At 41.0% G+C, this 18723-nt stretch overlaps 1 protein-coding gene across 8 annotated transcripts in view; it reads right to left on the reverse strand.

The window, feature by feature from the left end:
* LOC126210040 (YLP motif-containing protein 1-like) overlaps window positions 1–18723 on the reverse strand; it is a 392244-nt gene that overhangs the window by 339958 nt on the left and 33563 nt on the right. For all 8 annotated transcript variants that reach the window (XR_007540599.1, XR_007540598.1, XR_007540597.1 and 5 more), the window contains one exon: window positions 5556–5678. Coding sequence is in view for 5 of the 8 variants with exons in the window: in XM_049939145.1 (XP_049795102.1) it covers window positions 5556–5678 (123 nt within the window). In the remaining 3 variants the exon portion in view is untranslated. The remainder of the gene's footprint in view (window positions 1–5555; window positions 5679–18723) is intronic.

Consider the following 18723-nt stretch of genomic DNA (forward strand, 5'->3'; position numbering starts at 1 on the left):
CTGACGGGATACCAATTCGATTCTACACAGAGTATGCGAAAGAACTTGCCCCCCTTCTAACAGCCATGTATCGCAAGTCTCTAGAGGAACGGAAGATTCCAAATGATTGGAAAAGAGCATAGGTAGTCCCAGTCTTCAAGAAGGGTCGTCGAGCAGATGCGCAAAACTATAGACCTATATCTCTGACGTTGATCTGTTGTAGAATTTTAGAACATGTTTTTTGCTCGAGTATCATGTCGTTTTTGGAAACCCAGAATCTACTATGTAGGAATCAACATGGATTCCGGAAACAGCGATCGTGTGAGACCCAACTCGCCTTATTTGTTCATGAGACCCAGAAAATATTAGATACAGGCTCCCAGGTAGATGCTATTTTTCTTGACTTCCGGAAGGCGTTCGATACAGTTCCGCACTGTCGCCTGATAAAGTAAGAGCCTACGGAATATCAGACCAGCTGTGTGGCTGGATTGAAGAGTTTTTAGCAAACAGAACACAGCATGTTGTTATTAATGGAGAGACGTCTACAGACGTTAAAGTAACCTCTGGCGTGCCACAGGGGAGTGTTATGGGAACATTGCTTTTCACAATATATATAAATGACCTAGTAGATAGTGTCGGAAGTTCCATGCGGCTTTTCGCGGATGATGCTGTAGTATACAGAGAAGTTGCAGCATTAGAAAATTGTAGCGAAATGCAGGAAGATCTGCAGCGGATAGGCACTTGGTGCAGGGAGTGGCAACTGACCCTTAACAAAGACAAATGTAATGTATTGCGAATACATAGAAAGAAGGATCCTTCATTGTATGATTATATGATAGCGGAACAAACACTGGTAGCAGTTACTTCTGTAAAATATCTGGGAGTATGCGTACGGAATGATTTGAAGTGGAATGATCATGTAAAATTAATTGTTGGTAAAGCGGGTGCCAGGTTGAGATTCATTGGGAGAGTCCTTAGAATATGTAGTCCATCAACAAAGGAGGTGGCTTACAAAACACTCGTTCGACCTATACTTGAGTATTGCTCATCAGTGTGGGATCCTACCAGATCGGGTTGACGGAGGAGGTAGAGAAGATCCAAAGAAGTGCGGCGCGTTTCGTCACAGGGTTATTTGGTAACCGTGATAGCGTTACGGAGATGTTTAATAAACTCAAGTGGCAGACTCTGCAAGAGAGGCGCTCTGCATCGCGGTGTAGCTTGCTCGCCAGGTTTCAAGAGGGTGCGTTTCTGGATGAGGTATCGAATATATTGCTCCCCCCTACTTATACCTCCCGAGGAGATCACGAATGTAAAATTAGAGGGATTAGAGCGCGCACGGAGGCTTTCAGACAGTCGTTCTTCCCGCGAACCATACGCGACTGGAACAGGAAAGGGAGGTAATGACAGTGGCACGTAAAGTGCCCTCCGCCACACACCGTTGGGTGCCTTGCGGAGTATAAATGTAGATGTAGATGTAGAATATCAATAGTGAAATAAGGCTTTCTGCAGATGCTGATATCTACAATGAAGTAATACCTGAAAGAAGTTGCATAAGTATTCAGACAGACCACGATAAGATTTCAAAGTGGTGCAAATATTGGCAACTTGCTCTAAGTGTTCAGAAATGTAAAATTTTGTATTATCCTATGACTATAAATCAATGAGTCATTATTGGAATGGGCCACCTCGTACAGATAACTGGGTGTAACACTTTGTATGGATATAAAATGGAATGATCAAATATGTTCAGTCGTGGGTTAAGCAAGTGGTACACTTCGCCTCATTGGTAGAATACTGGGGAAGTTGCATCAGTCTAAAAAAGAGATTGCTTACAAACCAGTCGTGCGGCTCATACTAGAATATTGCCCAAGTGTATGAAACTCGTACCAGATAGGACTAACAGGGTATTTTGAACATATACAGAGAAGGGTAGCACAAATAGTCACAGGTTTGTTTAATCCATGGGAGAATGTCAGAGAAATACTGAAGGAAATGAACTAGAAGACACTTTAAGATAGACTTGAACTATCCCGAGAACGTCTGTTAACAAAGTTTCAACAACCAGCTTTAAATGATTATTCTAGGAATATACTACAGCCCCCTACATATAGCTCACATAGGGATCTTGAGGATAACATTAGAAAAATTACTGCATGCGCAGAGGCATTAAAACAATCATTTTTCCCCGCTCCATAGGTGAATGGAATAGGAAATAACCCAATTCCATAAACAATATAAAAATTTGTTACAACTGTTCTGGGTATACCTCATAGCCACACCATCAGTTTGCATATAGAATTCGTTGTCCCATTGAAAGTAAGTAAATGTTATACAATGTTTCAAGGGATCTAATGTATCCTTTGTGAAAATACTTTCCAACTATGACGCCACCTCATTAAGAGGAATCACACACTGAAGAGCGAAAGGAACTGGTATACCTGCCTAATATCATGTAGAGACCCCATGAGCACGCAGAAGTGCCACAACATGATGTGGCATGGACTCGATTAATAACTGAAGTAATGCTGGAGGGAACTGACACCATGAATCCTGCAGGGTTGTCCATTAACCCATAGGAGTATGACGGGGTGGATATCTCTTCTGAACAGCAAGTTGCAAAGCATCCCAGATATGCTCAATAATCTTCATGTCTGGGGAGTTTGATGGCCAGCGGAAGTGTTTAAACTCAGAAGAGTGTTCCTGGAGCCACTCTGTAGCAATTCTAGACATGTGGGGTGTCACACTGTCCTGCTGGAATTGTGCAAGTCCATAGGAATGCACAATGAATATGAATGGATGCAGGTGATCAGACAGGATACATATATACATGTCACCTGTCAAGAGTCGTATCTACACATACCAAATGTACCTTATCAATCAAACTGCATACACCCCACACCATTACAGAGCCTCCACCAACTTAAACAGCCCCCTGCTGACATACAGGGTACATGGATTCATGAGGTTTTCTCCATACCTGTACACATCCATGCATTCAATGCAATTTAAAATGAGACTCATCTGACCATGCAACAGGTTTCTAGTCATCAACAGTCCAATGTTGGTCTTCACAGGACCAGGCGAGGTGTAAAGCTTTCTGTCGTGCAGTCATCAAGGGTACACGAGTGGGTCTTTGGCTCCGAAAGCAAGTATTGATATGTTTCGTTGAATGGTTCACTCGCTGACACTTGTTGATGGCCCAACTTTGAAATCTGCAGCAATTTGCAGAAGGGTTCCACTTCCATCACAAAGATGGCAGTTATATACAGAACCCTTTTTTTTATCTGCTAGAGGTTGACGTCTCAGATCTGCACGAGATCTCTGAAGTAGAAGTTGAAGGATCATTTTTTGGGCATAATACTCCTCAGTTGCTATCAGTTCCGGTTTGTTAAAAAGACACTGGTGGCAAGCTTTTCGTTTTGGAGCCACACTAGTGCTCCCATTGTTGTTCTACCACAACTGTACTTGGAGGCTATTTCTGAATCAGGAATCTTTATCTTGAACAAAAATCCTGCATGGTCACTGCATGATTCAAGGCAAATTGGGCTCAGTAAGGAATGTCGTAAATAACAACTCTGCATTTTGGTAACAAACTTTCATCTCCAGAATGAGAATTTCACTCTGCAGCAGAGTGTGCGATGATATAAAACTTCCTGGCAGATTAAAACTGTGTGCTGGATCGAGACTCGAACTCGGGACCTTAGCCTTTCACGGGCAAGTCCTCTACCATCTGAGCTACCCAAGCACGACTCACACCCTGTCCTCACAGCTTTACTTACGCCAGTACCTTGTCTCCTATCTTCCAAACTTCACAGAAGCTCTCCTGCGAACCTTGCAGAACTAGAACTCCTGGAAGAAAGGATATTGCGGAGACATGGCTTAGCCACAGCCTAGGTCCGGCACACAGTTTTAATCTGCCAGGAAGTTTCATATCAGCGCACACTCTGCTGCAGAGTGAAAATTTCATACTGGAAACATCCCCCACACTGCGGCTAAGCCATGTCTCTGCAATATCCCTTCTTCCAGGAGTGCTAGTTATGAAAAGTTCACAGGACAGCTTCTGTGAAGTTTGGAAGATAGGAGACGAGGTAGTGGCGGAAGTAAAGCTGTGAGGACGGAGCACGAGTCGTGCTTGGGTAGCTCAGATCGTAGAGCACTTGCCCATGAAAGGCAAAGGTCCCGAGTTTGAGTCTCGGTCCGGCATACAGTTTTAATCTGCCAGGAAGTTTCAAACTTTCATCTTCTGAAGATTTGGTAAAAACTGTTAAGTTCTTGTTCATATCCTTCAGCTTCACTGTATCTGAAAGAATTTTGCTAGCCACGTTTGCGGCAACTGAAAAATTCCAGCCCCACGCACTATAAACACGTGTGAATCAGTTTTGGAGGAATGCAGTAAACAGGGCCCTACTTTTCAGTATTTCTCCCTACATTTTTGTACAATTATTGTTTCTTAACAGTGTCACTAGTCCCAGTACTGTCACCACACACATTTTGCTGCACCAGAAATCGCTTAATTGTTTATTTCAAAATCTTGTGAACATATTTCCTTGCCATATGTTTAGTGTGCACTAGAAGAGCGTTCTATGTTAGTTTGTTTATGATAAATACAATTAACACTTGCTAATATGTTACACACAAACATTATTCATGAAACAGAATTGAACTCCAGTTTGTCATCACAAGAAAACAAAGACACCTGCATGGGAACTCACCAGGAGGAATCATTGTGTGACTAGCAAAGAAAACAACTGCGCAAAATAAACCACTTCATTCCTAGCTATGCATAGGATGAGTAAAGTCATATACCATATATGGTGTTCAGTGTAACCTAGTTCTACAAGGAACAGAAAAGGGCGAGTATGCCAAATGTCTATGAAAAATGTGAAAAGAAATATTGGTGAGAATGCATGTTATAAAGAACGATTTTCTCCTGTGCATCCTTTTCAAGCACTTTATATTGTTATATGAACAAAAACTCTTTTTTAAAAAAAAGTAATTTTTGTCATGTCATTCATAAAGTCATGATTATTGGAGGAAATTTGTAATTATTACAACTTATTTGTAACAGTTGGCATCTCTGGGTCTATGTGTAGGCTAATTTCAGGCACTATTGTATGGTTCAAACGGCTCTGAGCACTATGGGACTTAGCATCTGAGGCCATCAGTCCTCTAGAACTTAGAACTACTTAAACCTAACTAACCTAAGGACATCATACACATCCATGCCCAAGGCAGGATTCGAACCTGCAACCGTAGCAGCCACACGGTTCAAGACTGAAACGCCTAGAACCGCTCGGCCACTGCGGCCGGCTTACTGTAAGGATTTTGGCGAGTTTTTCACTGATATATTGATTCACGAGAAATGTTTGTGTACTGTAATGCCAGACAACTCATCGGGCCATTGGTAATTAGTTGTAGATGTGCGAAGTCAGGTTAGGTCTAGTTCTCTCTACCTGTTATAGATGTATCGCTATGCATTAAACAGTTACAGCTGTTTCTAATCACTAGTTTCATGCTGAACTTATCCCATATTAAGGACAGCAAAAGATACCATAAAAATTGTTGCCTACACTGACCTTGTCCCCAAACTGTTGCTGCCACTGTTGAAACTGCTGTTGCCATTGCTGCCACTGCTGCCATTGTTGCTGTACAAGATTCACATTCCACTGCTGGGAGGCAGTATAGTTTGCTGCAACATCCTGAGGAACCAAACACAGTATTACTTGATCAGTATTGGCATTGGCTTTAGATAACAGCATTGATTTTTGTATGATATAAATGTAAAGTTTAGAGTAAGGAAATTTTATTGCAAAAGTTATTTACCTGACTTCCAAGCCAACAAGTCACCAAAATCTAATATAGAAATGAAAGAAAGCAGTAATCTTTACAATCTCTGCAGTATTTATAATTCAACTGCCAAACAAAGTAGTATCACAGGCAGATTTCAGATTTAGCCGAACCCCATAGCAGCGATAGTTGTTTGTGTTGCGATGAAATTAAATCCTGCTGGTGATTTTGTTCACTTGTAACAGTACTAATGCATTGATTTCTGGTGACTATTCCGTATTCTATAGTTGTGAGGACCCCCCCTCCCCTTTTTTTGTTCCTGACGTATCGCCCATAGCTGCACTGGCCAAATTCAAAGGTGCTCCTGGTTGCACCGGCTCTTGCCAACTTCTCACATCTTGCTGACTGATGGTATTTTAATCATCTCTCACACCCATCCTGTCGTCAGCAAGACTCCGCAGGACCTGGAGAAGATGACGATGACCACTGCAGCACTGAGCACTGGCCAGGGGGCAAAAAAAGAAAAGAAAAAGAAGAAATCAAAGGTTCCATTAGCCACAACCATACAACCCAGAAGATTCACCATCAATCAACCAAGACAAAGTCTTCATTGTGGTGGTGGCTTTCAATCTGAAGACAGGTTTGATACAGCTCTTCATCTATCTTGTGCAAGCCTTTTCATCTCTGCATTAACTACTTCAGTCTACAGCCATTTGAAGCTGCTTACTGTGCTGAAGCCTTGGTCTCCTCCTAAAATTTTTACCACCGTCCCTCCCCCAATTCCTTCCATTACCAAAACTGAAAATCCTTTTGACATGTCAGATCTGTCCAATCGATTCTTTCTTTTATAGTCAGGTTGTTGTGGCATAATTTTTTTTCCTCAATTTGTTTCAGTACCCCTTTGTTTATCATTCAATCTATTCATCTAATCTTCAGCAATGATTAGCAATCTTCTATAGCACCACATTTCAAAAGCTTCTGTTCTTTTCTTGTCTGAACTGCTTACTGCCCACATTCAATTTTTGTACAAAGCTACACTCCAGGTGTAATAATCTTCAAAAACAACTTCCTAACACTTAAATTTATTTTAGATGCTAACCTCGTTCTTTCCAAAAAAAAAAAAAAACTTGTTGCTGTGTCTGCATTTCATATCCTCTCCACTTCTACCATCATCAGTTATTTTACTGCCCAAATAGTGAAACTCATCCACTACTTTTAGTTTCTCATTTACTAATCCAACTTTGTCAGTATACATGATTTAATTGAATTACACACTATTGCCTTCACTTTGCTTTTGTCAATCTTCATGTAATAATCTCTTTTCAAGACACTACTCATTCTATTCAACTGATCTTCCAAATCCTTTGCTGCCTCTGACAGAATTATAATGTTGTTAGCAAACCTCAAAATCTTCATTTCTTCCCACTGATCTTTACTTCCTTTGTCAAATTTCTCCTTCATTTCCTGCTTGCTCAATGAACAGGTTGAATAACGTCATTGGTAGGCTGCAACCACTGTTTCCCTTTCACATCTGCCTCTTGTAAATACACTCCGATTTCTGTACAAGTTATAAATAATCTTTAGTTCCCTGTATTTTATTGCTGCTAGCTTCAAAATTTCGAAGAGTGTAGTCAACCCAATGCTGCGAAAAGCTTTTTTTTTTCTAAATATGCAAGTACAATACACACAGGTTTGCCTTTCTTCAATATACCCACTACAGTAAGTCATAAGGTGTTCCTCGTGTGTTCTTAAATTAGACTTCCCCAAGGCTGGCCTTTACCAGTTTGCAACCATGACTTACTAACCTGATGGTTCAGTGGTATAAACAATGTCAGCCCCTACATTTCCTGGAATTGGAATTACTTTATTCTTCCTGAAGTCTGAAGGTATTTTGCCCACCTCATATCTTTCACACCAACTGGAATCATTTTGTCATGGCTGGCTCTCCCAAGGATCTCAATAATTCTGAGGGAATGTCCTCTACTCGAGGGTACTTGTTTCTCATAGTATCTTATCTCCCGTCTCATCTCCATCTACTTCCTTTTCTCTTTCTGTAATACTATCCTCAAGTTTATTCCCCTTATACAAGACCCTTTAAATATTCTTTGAATCTTACAGCTTTCCCTACTTTTGTTTAGTACTGGCTTGCCATCTTACGTCTATATTCAAACGGTTGCTTTTCTTTTATCCTGTCTGTTTAATTTTCTGATAGGTGGCATCTTTCTTTCCCCTAATTATGCACCCCTCTACAACTTTGCACTTGTCCTTTAGCCATTTCTGCTTACCTATTTTGCGCTTTCTGCCCATCTCATTTTTTTGGAGTTTGTGTTTCCTTTCACCAACTTCATTTGCTGCACGTTTATATTTTCTCCTCTTTTCGCCAAATTCAATGCACCTGTGTTATTTAGGAATTTCTATTATGCTTTGCCTTTTTACAAATGTGATCTTTTGCTGCATTTCCTATTTAATCTCTCAAAGCCACACTTTCATTTTCTCTTTTATTCTTTCCCCCCCTTTTCAGTCCAATAAAGCCTGGTGCTCCCTCTGAAACACTGAACAATCTCTGGATCCTTTAATTTACCTAGATCCTATTTCCGACCTTTCTGTAACTTTGTCAGTTTCAGTCTGCAGTTTACAACCAATGTATTTCAAAATCTTTGTCTCACAGTTACATAAGCCTCTCTTGGCTGTGACAACACATTCACAAAGTAGCCCATACTAGCTTATCCACATTCCTGTTTTCTTACTCATATCAGATCCACTTCTGCCTTATTCTTATTTGATTTTGTGTTGATAACTCTGTACCTCACCTGATCGGCAGTGCTGTTCTTCCTGCAACCACACTTTACTAATTGTCATTATAGGCCTACAATTCCCTTTTTAAACTCTCAAACCTACCTACCCAATTAAGGGATCTAACATTCTACACTCTAACCCATAGAGTGAAATTTTTGTTTTCCCTGATGACAACATCCTCCAACCAGAGATCCAAATGGGTGACTATTTTACCGCCAGTACATTTTACTGAAGAGGATTTCACGATCACTAAGCAATATTATAGAGCAGCCTGCACTTGAGGGAGGGCGGAGGGTAGGGTGGTAGAGTGGGCACGAGTGGATAGCAGCTGTAGCTTCCCCTTAATTAGCAGCACAGCAAAGGCATGTCGGCTAATGTTATGAGGCCAGATCAGCCAATCATCCAGACTATTGCTCCTGCAATTAATGAGAAGGTTGCTGTCCCTTTTCAGGAACAACAGGTTAGTCACGCTTTCCGCAGATACCCCTCCATTGTCGTTGCATCCACGATATAGCTACCGTATCACTGAGGCACGCAAGCTTCAACACCTCCCTATGTACACTTGAAAATGACAAATCATGAAAATTGCGATCACACTTCATAAATTTACTGAGAACCATAAACGGTATTTATCAGTCAAAAACTAATTTTCAACTGCAATATACTCCACACTACTTGATTACATTTGTTTTTCATTTGCTCAACCTTTAACTCACACTTTATCGTTGAGTTATCATTCCTCTTTCAAGATAGCATTAACGCTTTGCATCCACTGTCAGACTACGTCCTACATTATGATTTTCCAATGTCAAACTATGTCCAATATGTTCCCACTGTGTGCTATAATAAATGCAAGTTGAGGAGAACGCACTCAGTCGAAAAACTGGATTGCATCTACATCTACATTTATACTCCGCAAGCCACCCAACGGTGTGTGGCGGAGGGCACTTTACGTGCCACTGTCATTACCTCCCTTTCCTGTTCCAGTCGCGTATGGTTCGCGGGAAGAACGACTGTTTGAAAGCCTCCGGTGCGCGCTCTAATCTCTCTAATTTTACATTCGTGATCTCCTCAGGAGGTATAAGTAGAGGGAAGCAATATATTCGATACCTCATCCAGAAGCGCACCCTCTCGAAACCTGGCGAGCAAGCTACACCGCGATGCAGAGCGCCTCTCTTGCAGAGTCTGCCACTTGAGTTTGTTAAACATCTCCGTAACACTATCACGCTTACCAAATAACCCTGTGACGAAACGCGCCACTCTTCTTTGGATCTTCTCTATCTCCTCCGTCAACCTGATCTGGTACGGATCCCACACTGATGAGCAATACTCAAGTATAGGTCGAACGAGTATTTTGTAAGCCACCTCCTTTGTTGATGGACTACATTTTCTAAGGACTCTCCCAATGAATCTCAACCTGGTACCTGCCTTACCAACAATTAATTTTATATGATCATTCCACTTCAAATCGTTCCGCACGCATACTCCCAGATATTTTACAGAAGTAACTGCTACCAGTGTTTGTTCCGCTATCATATAATCATACAATAAAGGATCCTTCTTTCTATCTAATCTAAAATCTAATTTAAACAGTTGCAGAGGGTTAATACCACACTTTGACTAAAACAGTTTTGTTACTGATGTTCCAGCGATTCAAATGGCAGGGGCTGGCCAATCTTATTTCTACCTAAAGTGCCACATGCTTGCTGTGTTGCCTGTTTTGTAAGTGCTCGCACGGCCATGTTTAGCACGGTAGGCTACACACAAGCAACAATTCCCTTGCCACTGCTATCTCCAAATTACATAGCTATTTTATGTGAGAAAGTTTCCACTCTTCTCCCACATCCACCCATCATTCAAATAATTTGTTAGGAATGCAAATATATACTAACTTCCTCATAATTATGACCACATTATTTCCTTTGCTTCCTGCTACACAAAGCAAAAGGTTACAGAATTTTCCCAGGCAAAAAGACAATGCCTTCTTCATGTAGATGGAAGAAGCTCAGATGCAGAAGTTCTGGCTACTGATCATTGTGAAAATATTTTTTTTTTGTATTGAAAAAGAAATTTGGCTGAAGTTAGGTTTTCAAAATGCTGTCAAAAGTAGACCGCGCCGGAAAGTGCAGCACATTCACACTCAGTTTGTGCGTGCACGACACATTCAAAAGTAAAAAGATTTTACAAATGTAAGCAAAATTTTTCTACCTCAACTGAAATGCCACCAAAATGAAAATAAGTGTGTTCAATTTATTTAAATACACTCTTACCAATAGTGTTCACCATTATAAAATCAGGTGTAGGAAGGCAACCACAGCTCATGACCTAAAAAATGTATAATTTGTGATAAATGCTAATGTAGATGAGAATTGTGTGGATGTGGGCTTGATGCCCTATGATAGCTGGTTTCCCCATAATGCTCCTCTCCCCTCATGTGGTCAAAAATTCTAGTTTGTTTACACTCACAGCCAACTGCCAGTTTATAGTGTCCACACTATAAGGCAACTGGAAAACAAAACCTGTTAATATATTTTGGCCGCATCAAATGTCGTCCCGTTACATGCGATTAGATTTTTTTTTTTTTTTTTTTCCTACGCTGACATGTGGCACATAGAAACATGCTAAAGCAAACAATATTGACATTCAATTCCAAGCGCTGCTCTTTCTCTAGCAAAATGCTTGACTGCCAAAGTTGGAAATAAAATCTGAAACTATTAACATATTTTAGCCTGCTGTAATTATGTGAATGTATTTTAATTCATTTGATAGCTCCCAGCCACATCATTTAACGTGAGAGCAATAAACGAAGAAGAAACAACAAAATCACTGAACGTGAACACAGGTCACGTGTAGACGACCCACCTCCCCACCCCAACTCGGACTGCTCTGTGCATCAGCCCCAGAACAGGGGCAATACTAAGTAGCGGCGCCCAGCCACAATTCTGTAACCAGAAGCGGAGAAGGTACTACTCATACGAGACTCAACTGAGCACGCGCAAGAGCCCGCCCGCAACTGCTCAAACCAATCTAATTTAAACAGTTGTCACGTCACGCTTATCGGAGGCAATTTGTTGTTATAAAGCATTGCATAGTGTTCCTAAAGCCTTTGACACACTTTACTGTTGGCAGACACTTGTACGAGCACTGTGTTGTTGTTGTTGTAGTATACGGCGCATTTCCTTTGCAACTTAAGAACTTAAGTTCCCCCCCCCCCCCCTCCCTACCATTCATGTTTTGTTGCTGCATTATTATTCTGCAGTAGCGGGATACAATAATATCCTTTGTTAGAGTATTGGTTCTTACCAGTCAAAATAACAAAAACTTAACTGAAAAATAAAACAATGAAAAATTCCTGGAATTCTAAACAATTCCCGGGTTTTTCCCAGTTTTCTCCCGGATGAAAAAATTACCCGGATTTTCCCGGGTCATATACACCCTGTTTTAAAACTAATTTGGTTATTTCTTAATGCAGAACCTCTATTAAAGTCATTTTTCACACAACACATGGAACTTGAAAATTTTGCAACATTTGATCCCATGATGATCCCAAAATGAAACTTTCAGAAGTGTAAGAGTATAGTCCACAAAAATTCTGTGATTTTTTTTTTTCAAAAGTTAAAAAATATGGCTTTTTAGAGCATTAAAGTCTATTTTTTTAATTTAATTTTTGAATACTGTTATTTTGCATACAAATTAAAGGCCCATCTAAAGAAATTTAAAATGACACATTTTGAAAGTCTGTACCTCATCTGGTTTCGGCAAAAATGGCAATTTACTACACCAGGATGTAGAAATTTTTAGTGAAAGTTTGAAAATTCAAGGCTTAATATATTTTTTTTTAATTAAAACACGAAAAAAAGTTTATGGTTCTCGTTGGTAACTATGTAGAGACCAAAGTACACCTAGTTTCATCAAAATTTGAGAATGTCAAACTTAATCAGTGTGTTAATTTGACACGGAATGACCCTCTAGCAAGATCTAATCACTACCACGCATGCAGCAACAGAAATTCAGAAGCACAGAAACAACTTTAACAGAAAAGGAGGGTGGCTGAAATTACATTAATTGTGGATCTTAAGTGCTAAAGAAGACAGAAGGCACCCACTCTCCTCCACTACAAGGTCAGTAACATGTAAGCACAACTCTGTGGTCTTAGGCAGCGGTCCGACGACAACACAAACCTACCACAGTGTGGACACATTTAAACAGTTTGGCTTGCTCGGTTTGTTCAAGAACTGTTTTCAGAGTCATTAAAGCCATCGACATCACCAGCATTGGGAAATGCAGCATTAGGCAGAAAATTACGCCATGGAACATGGCCTAATGCTCATAAAACAAATATCTGCAGTAACAGCAATAGGAGACCCTCAACAGCAAACATCCACAAGGGCAAAAACTAAACAACTCAATGGAGCAACTGAAAAGGAACACTACAGGTAGGCGATCTAAAACAGCAATTGGTTGCCAACTGGCTGACAATGCAGTTCCACACAAAGTGTAACTCTGAACTGAGAAACTGCAGTTGTCATGTGCAAGTGTGATGGAGGAGTGCTGTTTGTTCCAAATGAGTATCTTTTGGTTACACTTAACATGTAGAGTACAGATTCAAGCTCAGAAGACGATATAGTTCTCTATTATTATTTATCATCATCATCATATTTACTACACATAAATTAGAAAATTCTAGATTCAACCATGCATTTAAGGAAATATAAACTACAGGCTATATAAAGCAGGCAAGGAGCTGCAAGGCACAACCGAAATTCATACCTTTTTATAGGGAAAAGATAACTCAAGACAGGCACAAATAAAAGACACAGCAGCTTTCTGCCAAGCCTCCTCCAGAAAAAGAAAACACAAAATCATTCACACAAGCAAGCACACGTCATGCACATGACCGCCATCTCTGGCAGCTCAGACCAGAATGAAACTGTCACGTAGAATGGAAACAGCAATCTGGAGGGGATGGGGTGGGGTGGAGTAGGGGAAGGGAAAAGGGAAGGGGTAGCAAGAGATGGGTGGAGGTTGGGAGGAAAGTGCTGTCTGAGTATGCTGGGACTAGACTGCCAAGATACGAAGTGCAGGACAGTAGGTTGAAGCCCAGATAATGTCAGGAGTGAAGAATGTGTTTTAGGACAACTCCCATCTGCGCAATTCAGAAAAGCTGGTGGTGCAAGAGAGGATCCAGACAGGCACGGGTAGAGAAGCAGCCACTGAAATCATGGATTTTATGTTCAGCTGGATGGGGTGCCACAGGCTGGTCTATTTCGCTCTTGGTCAAGTCTGGCAGTGCCCATTCATCCTGGTGGCAGCTGGCTGGTAGTCATAAAAATATAAAAAGCTGTGCAATAGTTGAAACAGAGTTAGTATATGACATGGCTGCTTTCACACGTGTCCCAGCCTCAGGTGCCCCGGCCTCTGATGGGGTAAGACAAGTGTGTGACAGAACTGGAATAGGAAGTGCTGGGTGGGTGGATTGTTCAGTGACGGAACACCGCCTTAGGAGGGGTGGGAAGGATCTCGGGTAGGATGTCCCTGGTTTCGGGGCATGATGATAGGTAATTAACATCCTGTCGAAGGATATGGTTCAGTTGTTCCAGTCCAGGGTGGTATTGGGTGACTAAGGGGGCATTACTTTATAGCTGGTTCTTGGGGTTGGTTGAAGAAATCGGGGTGTGTGGGGAAATGGCACAGGAGATATGTTTCCTGATTCGATCTGGTGGATAGTGCCTGCCTGTGAATGCCTCGGTCAGACCCTATACATACTGGGCGAGGGAGTTCTTGTCACTGCATATACACTGTCCTAGGGTGGCCAGGCTGTATAGGAAGAATTTTTTGCTGTGGAAGAGGTGACAGTTTTGAAATGCAGACTGTTCATGGTTAGTGGAATTAATATGGACGGAAGTGTGGATGGAGCTATCAGAGAGGAGGAGGTCAAAGTCCATGAAGGAGGCACACTGCATTGAGGAGGACCAGGTGAAGCTGATGAGAGGAAGGTGTTGAGGTTGTGAAGGAATGAGGGTATCTTCAAAATCTGGACTCAGGGCGAAGACACCCTTTCCTCATTAGGTGCAACACATTCTCCGTTCCCGAAATTATCCCAGCCTGCACCTATGTTAACTTACTGTACCACTCCTTCCACCCAGCCATTTCCAGCCCCTCCCATCCTATTCTCGACCCCTTGCCCTTTTTGTGTGTCGCCCTCTATCAATGCACCTGCCCATCTTTCCCCTTCCCCACTCCTCCTCCCCACCCCTCAAATCCAATCCAGCCTCCCAACTTGTGCCTGTTAGCATGTTCCACTCGACAGCACACTCCCCCTCCACCCTTACCATGTATCCATTCCCCTTCTCTGCTCCCTCCAGATTGTTCCACTGTACCTAACAATTTTCTTTCTGGCCCGAGCTGCTGGAGATGGGGTCATGCATGTGCAAGGTATCCTTGCACACAAGTGTGTGTGTGTGTGTGTGTGTGTGTGTGTGTGTGTGTGTGTGTTTTTCCTTTTCAGAGGACGACTTTGGCCGAATGCTAATTTATAACTGTCTTTTCGTTGTACCTCTCTGCAACTCACAGAGACTAGCAATCCCACTTTTTCTTATAGCACTGATATTCCAACCTGGAGTTCCCATTGTCCGACAGCTTTTTATGGAATGACTAAACAGTGCTACAGTTATTTAGCACAGTAGATTTCTTCTGCCATAACATGACATTACTTTCATTTTGAAAGCCCTAATGTCTTGAGATTTATACATAGTGAAACCCCGCTTTTACACTTTTCAAGGGACCTTTTAAAAAAAAATGTAAACTTCACGAAAATGTAAAATGTAGTAAGTAACATTTTAAGCTGTAGAAGTTATGTATAGGATAAGTTATGTATAGGATACCCTTACATTTTCACACTTTATGGATGACATATGTACATAATTGGCATTAAAATACTTGTCACGGACTCTTTTATTATGTAATAAAAAACCACTGATGTAACTGGAACTGATAACTGTCCGTGAAGTAGAAACATCTGAGTCAATTTTATACATCATAATCAATGTTTCTGGAAAGCCTGCAGCTGTCATTCACTATCTAAATAACGAAAAACCCCGCACCAGTTATGTAGTATCTCCTGCTTAGCATGATGCTTTTCAAGAATTTTTCATCAAGTACAAATATTTATGTAAGTATTTTGTGCGGTGTTGTCATATGTATTGTTCTTGCACTGTAGTTATCTTTGCGAGATAACAGGTACTCTGCCTTCTCAGTTATGTAGAAAACCACACATACGCAAATTATCACAAAAAATACATACAGAAACACTGCACTTGACAATGAGGATAGACTCTCAGACACATTTTGCTCAGCGTGAAAAAATATGTAATTGGAGCTGTTTTTAAAAAACATTTGAACATGCAAAATGAGTGAAGGTGTCAACTAGCACTAATAGCCATAAGACGAAACATGTCAAAGATGCTTCCAGAATGAGATTTTCACTCTGCAGCGGAGTGTGCGCTGATATGAAACTTCCTGGCAGATTAAAACTGTGTGCCCGACCGAGACTCGATCTTGGGACCTTTGCCTTTCGCGGGCAAGTGCTCTACCTACTGAGCTACCGAAGCACGACTCACGCCCGGTACTCACAGCTTTACTTCTGCCAGTACCTCGTCTCCTACCTTCCAAGTTTCATATCAGCGCACACTCTGCTGCAGAGTGAAAATTTCGTTCTGGAAACATCCCCCAGGCTGTGGCTAAGCCATGTCTCCGCAATATCCTTTCTTTCAGGAGTGCTAGTTCTGCAAGGTTCGCAGGAGAGCTTCTGTAAAGTTTGGAAGGTAGGAGACGAGGTACTGGCAGAAGTAAAGCTGTGAGTACTGGGCGTGAGTCATGCTTCGGTAGCTTAGTTGGTAGAGCACTTGCCCGCGAAAGGCAAAGGTCCCGAGTTCGAGTCTCGGTCGGGCACACAGTTTTAATCTGCCAGGAAGTTTCATGTCAAATATGGTTTCACAAAGGTGTCATGACAATCACAACAATCACAAAACAGCTCATGTGAAGTAGGCACAGTTTGGATATGCTTGTCATTGGTCGCGATATCTTTATTCAAACAAACCTAGTTACTACCATCAGCCAACACACCGAGTGGAGCTTGGTAGCAGCAGGAAATACAGCACAAATTGTTCCTACTTTTATGTGTTTACCATTTCAAATCCGCTGAGTAGAGCGCCTTCGTGTCAAGAAACTTAACCACATAATGTCTGTAACACTATGCGACAACCAACGTCATGCCAGTGTCATTTTATGTCACTTTTTCTCCATGAATATTTTTTCACAAAGTGTAAAGCACAGGATAATTATGAATATGTTGTCACAAAATCAGGTGTAAATTAACACTGTGGACATAGGAAATTGGACAGCAGTGATAAAAAATGTCATAAACAGCAGGAAAACATTAATTCTGGAAACATAAAAGTGGGGTATACTGTATGTGGAAAGGTGGTCATAGTGGTTTGTGCTCATTTATATGTGAACATCATTGCATTTACATATATCATATCAGAGATCTGTGTGTTTTCTGTCATTTTTCTGCCGTTTTCTTTGTTTGTTTTCACTTGAAAATGAAATTTTGCAAAATGACAAAGACTGCTAGTCAAACAAAAGAATACTATCAGTATGATTCATGTTTTTTGTACAGCTGCTCCCGTTAATGTACTGGTAATTTTATTTTAAATATCTGTACAGTATACTATATACATGTATATGTAATTCTTTTCCCACTTCAAAACACAATTTCTGTGTCAGATCCCTCCTGTAGTAGCTGGGGAACTAGTGGTTGTTTAAAAAGATGTTTCTTTTACTTCTCGTGCAAAGCTAATGTTCACAACCGGCTCGTTCATGTTCAAATTAAACCAACATGGAGCTGTGTTCTAGGACATGACACAGCCCACATTACTTGGCAGTGTGGATGCAAAGATGTTGGTAACTGATTCATAACACACTGCAAGCAATTTAAATGTCACTCTGGAATTGCACCATCTACACAGGAAGTGATTGGAAATCAACAAATTAGCAGCTCACACCAGCAACAGGTTTCACTTCAGTTGCTCCTTGTGCAGAAGACCTAAGATGCCCACACAGTACATAGGCACCCAAGGGCACAATGTCTTAAATGTCTACGGCACTATGGCAAAGGCAGAATAATGAGCACTGAGGTCCACAGAGCTCCTGGGGTAAGGTACAGCACTGTGAGTTGTGAAAGGTCAATGTATCTATATCCTCGTCACTAACGCCAGCATGCTCTTCCTGTAAGTCACTTGAAAGCTGACCAGCCCAACCTGAGAGGATGCACATATCAGTACAACTAACAAGCAAAATTCCACTGTACTATCAATGATCAAATTTACCAAATGCTGCTAAACTATGAAGATTGAAATTTTGTGTCGGTACACATTATTCATGAAGGTCCACAACCACAAATGCTTCCATAGACCTTTCATATCTGGCAGAGAAACTACCTTTTCAACCTGGAACAAATTAACAAATGACAGCTAGTTCCAGAATGAGAGAGCACTTGCCGGCGAAAGGCAAAGATCCCAAGTTCGAGTCTCAGTCTGACACACAGTTCTAATCTGCCAGGAAGTTTGACAGCTAGTTGTTTACATGAGATCACAGCAACAACCAATCAAAGCAAAAATTTTGTCATCATTTCTATGCTGTGATAATATTGTTCTGCTACCAGTCACCATTTTAACAGTCAGTTGCGGATGGCAAGTGGGTCTGTAACATAACTGCTGTGTTGTTCTTAAATGCTTTTTTTCACTGTGTGTTACATTTTCTTTAACGAAACAAAAGCTGAGAAATTGCTTAAGTTATGACTATTAGAATCCTCCAAAAGAAACTCAATCTTGCTCATTAACTGGAACCACACAAACATACTCAGTACAGGATTATAAAGCTGTCACTATGAGAGCTGTATTTTGTTATTCCAACACACATACAGAAATCAGGTCGCAAATACTACTACACAGCTGTGACAGCTTCAAGTATTTAAAAATTTCAAACATTTCATAGGAAAGCCAGATAGCTCTGCACAGATGGAGAATGAACTACTTCCTGAAATATACGTTAACATGTTGCCAGGAAGTTTATAGATTTAAATTACCCAAAATCTCACAA

The sequence above is a fragment of the Schistocerca nitens genome, chromosome 10, assembly GCF_023898315.1.
Source record: "Schistocerca nitens isolate TAMUIC-IGC-003100 chromosome 10, iqSchNite1.1, whole genome shotgun sequence".
Classification (NCBI taxonomy): domain Eukaryota; kingdom Metazoa; phylum Arthropoda; class Insecta; order Orthoptera; family Acrididae; genus Schistocerca; species Schistocerca nitens.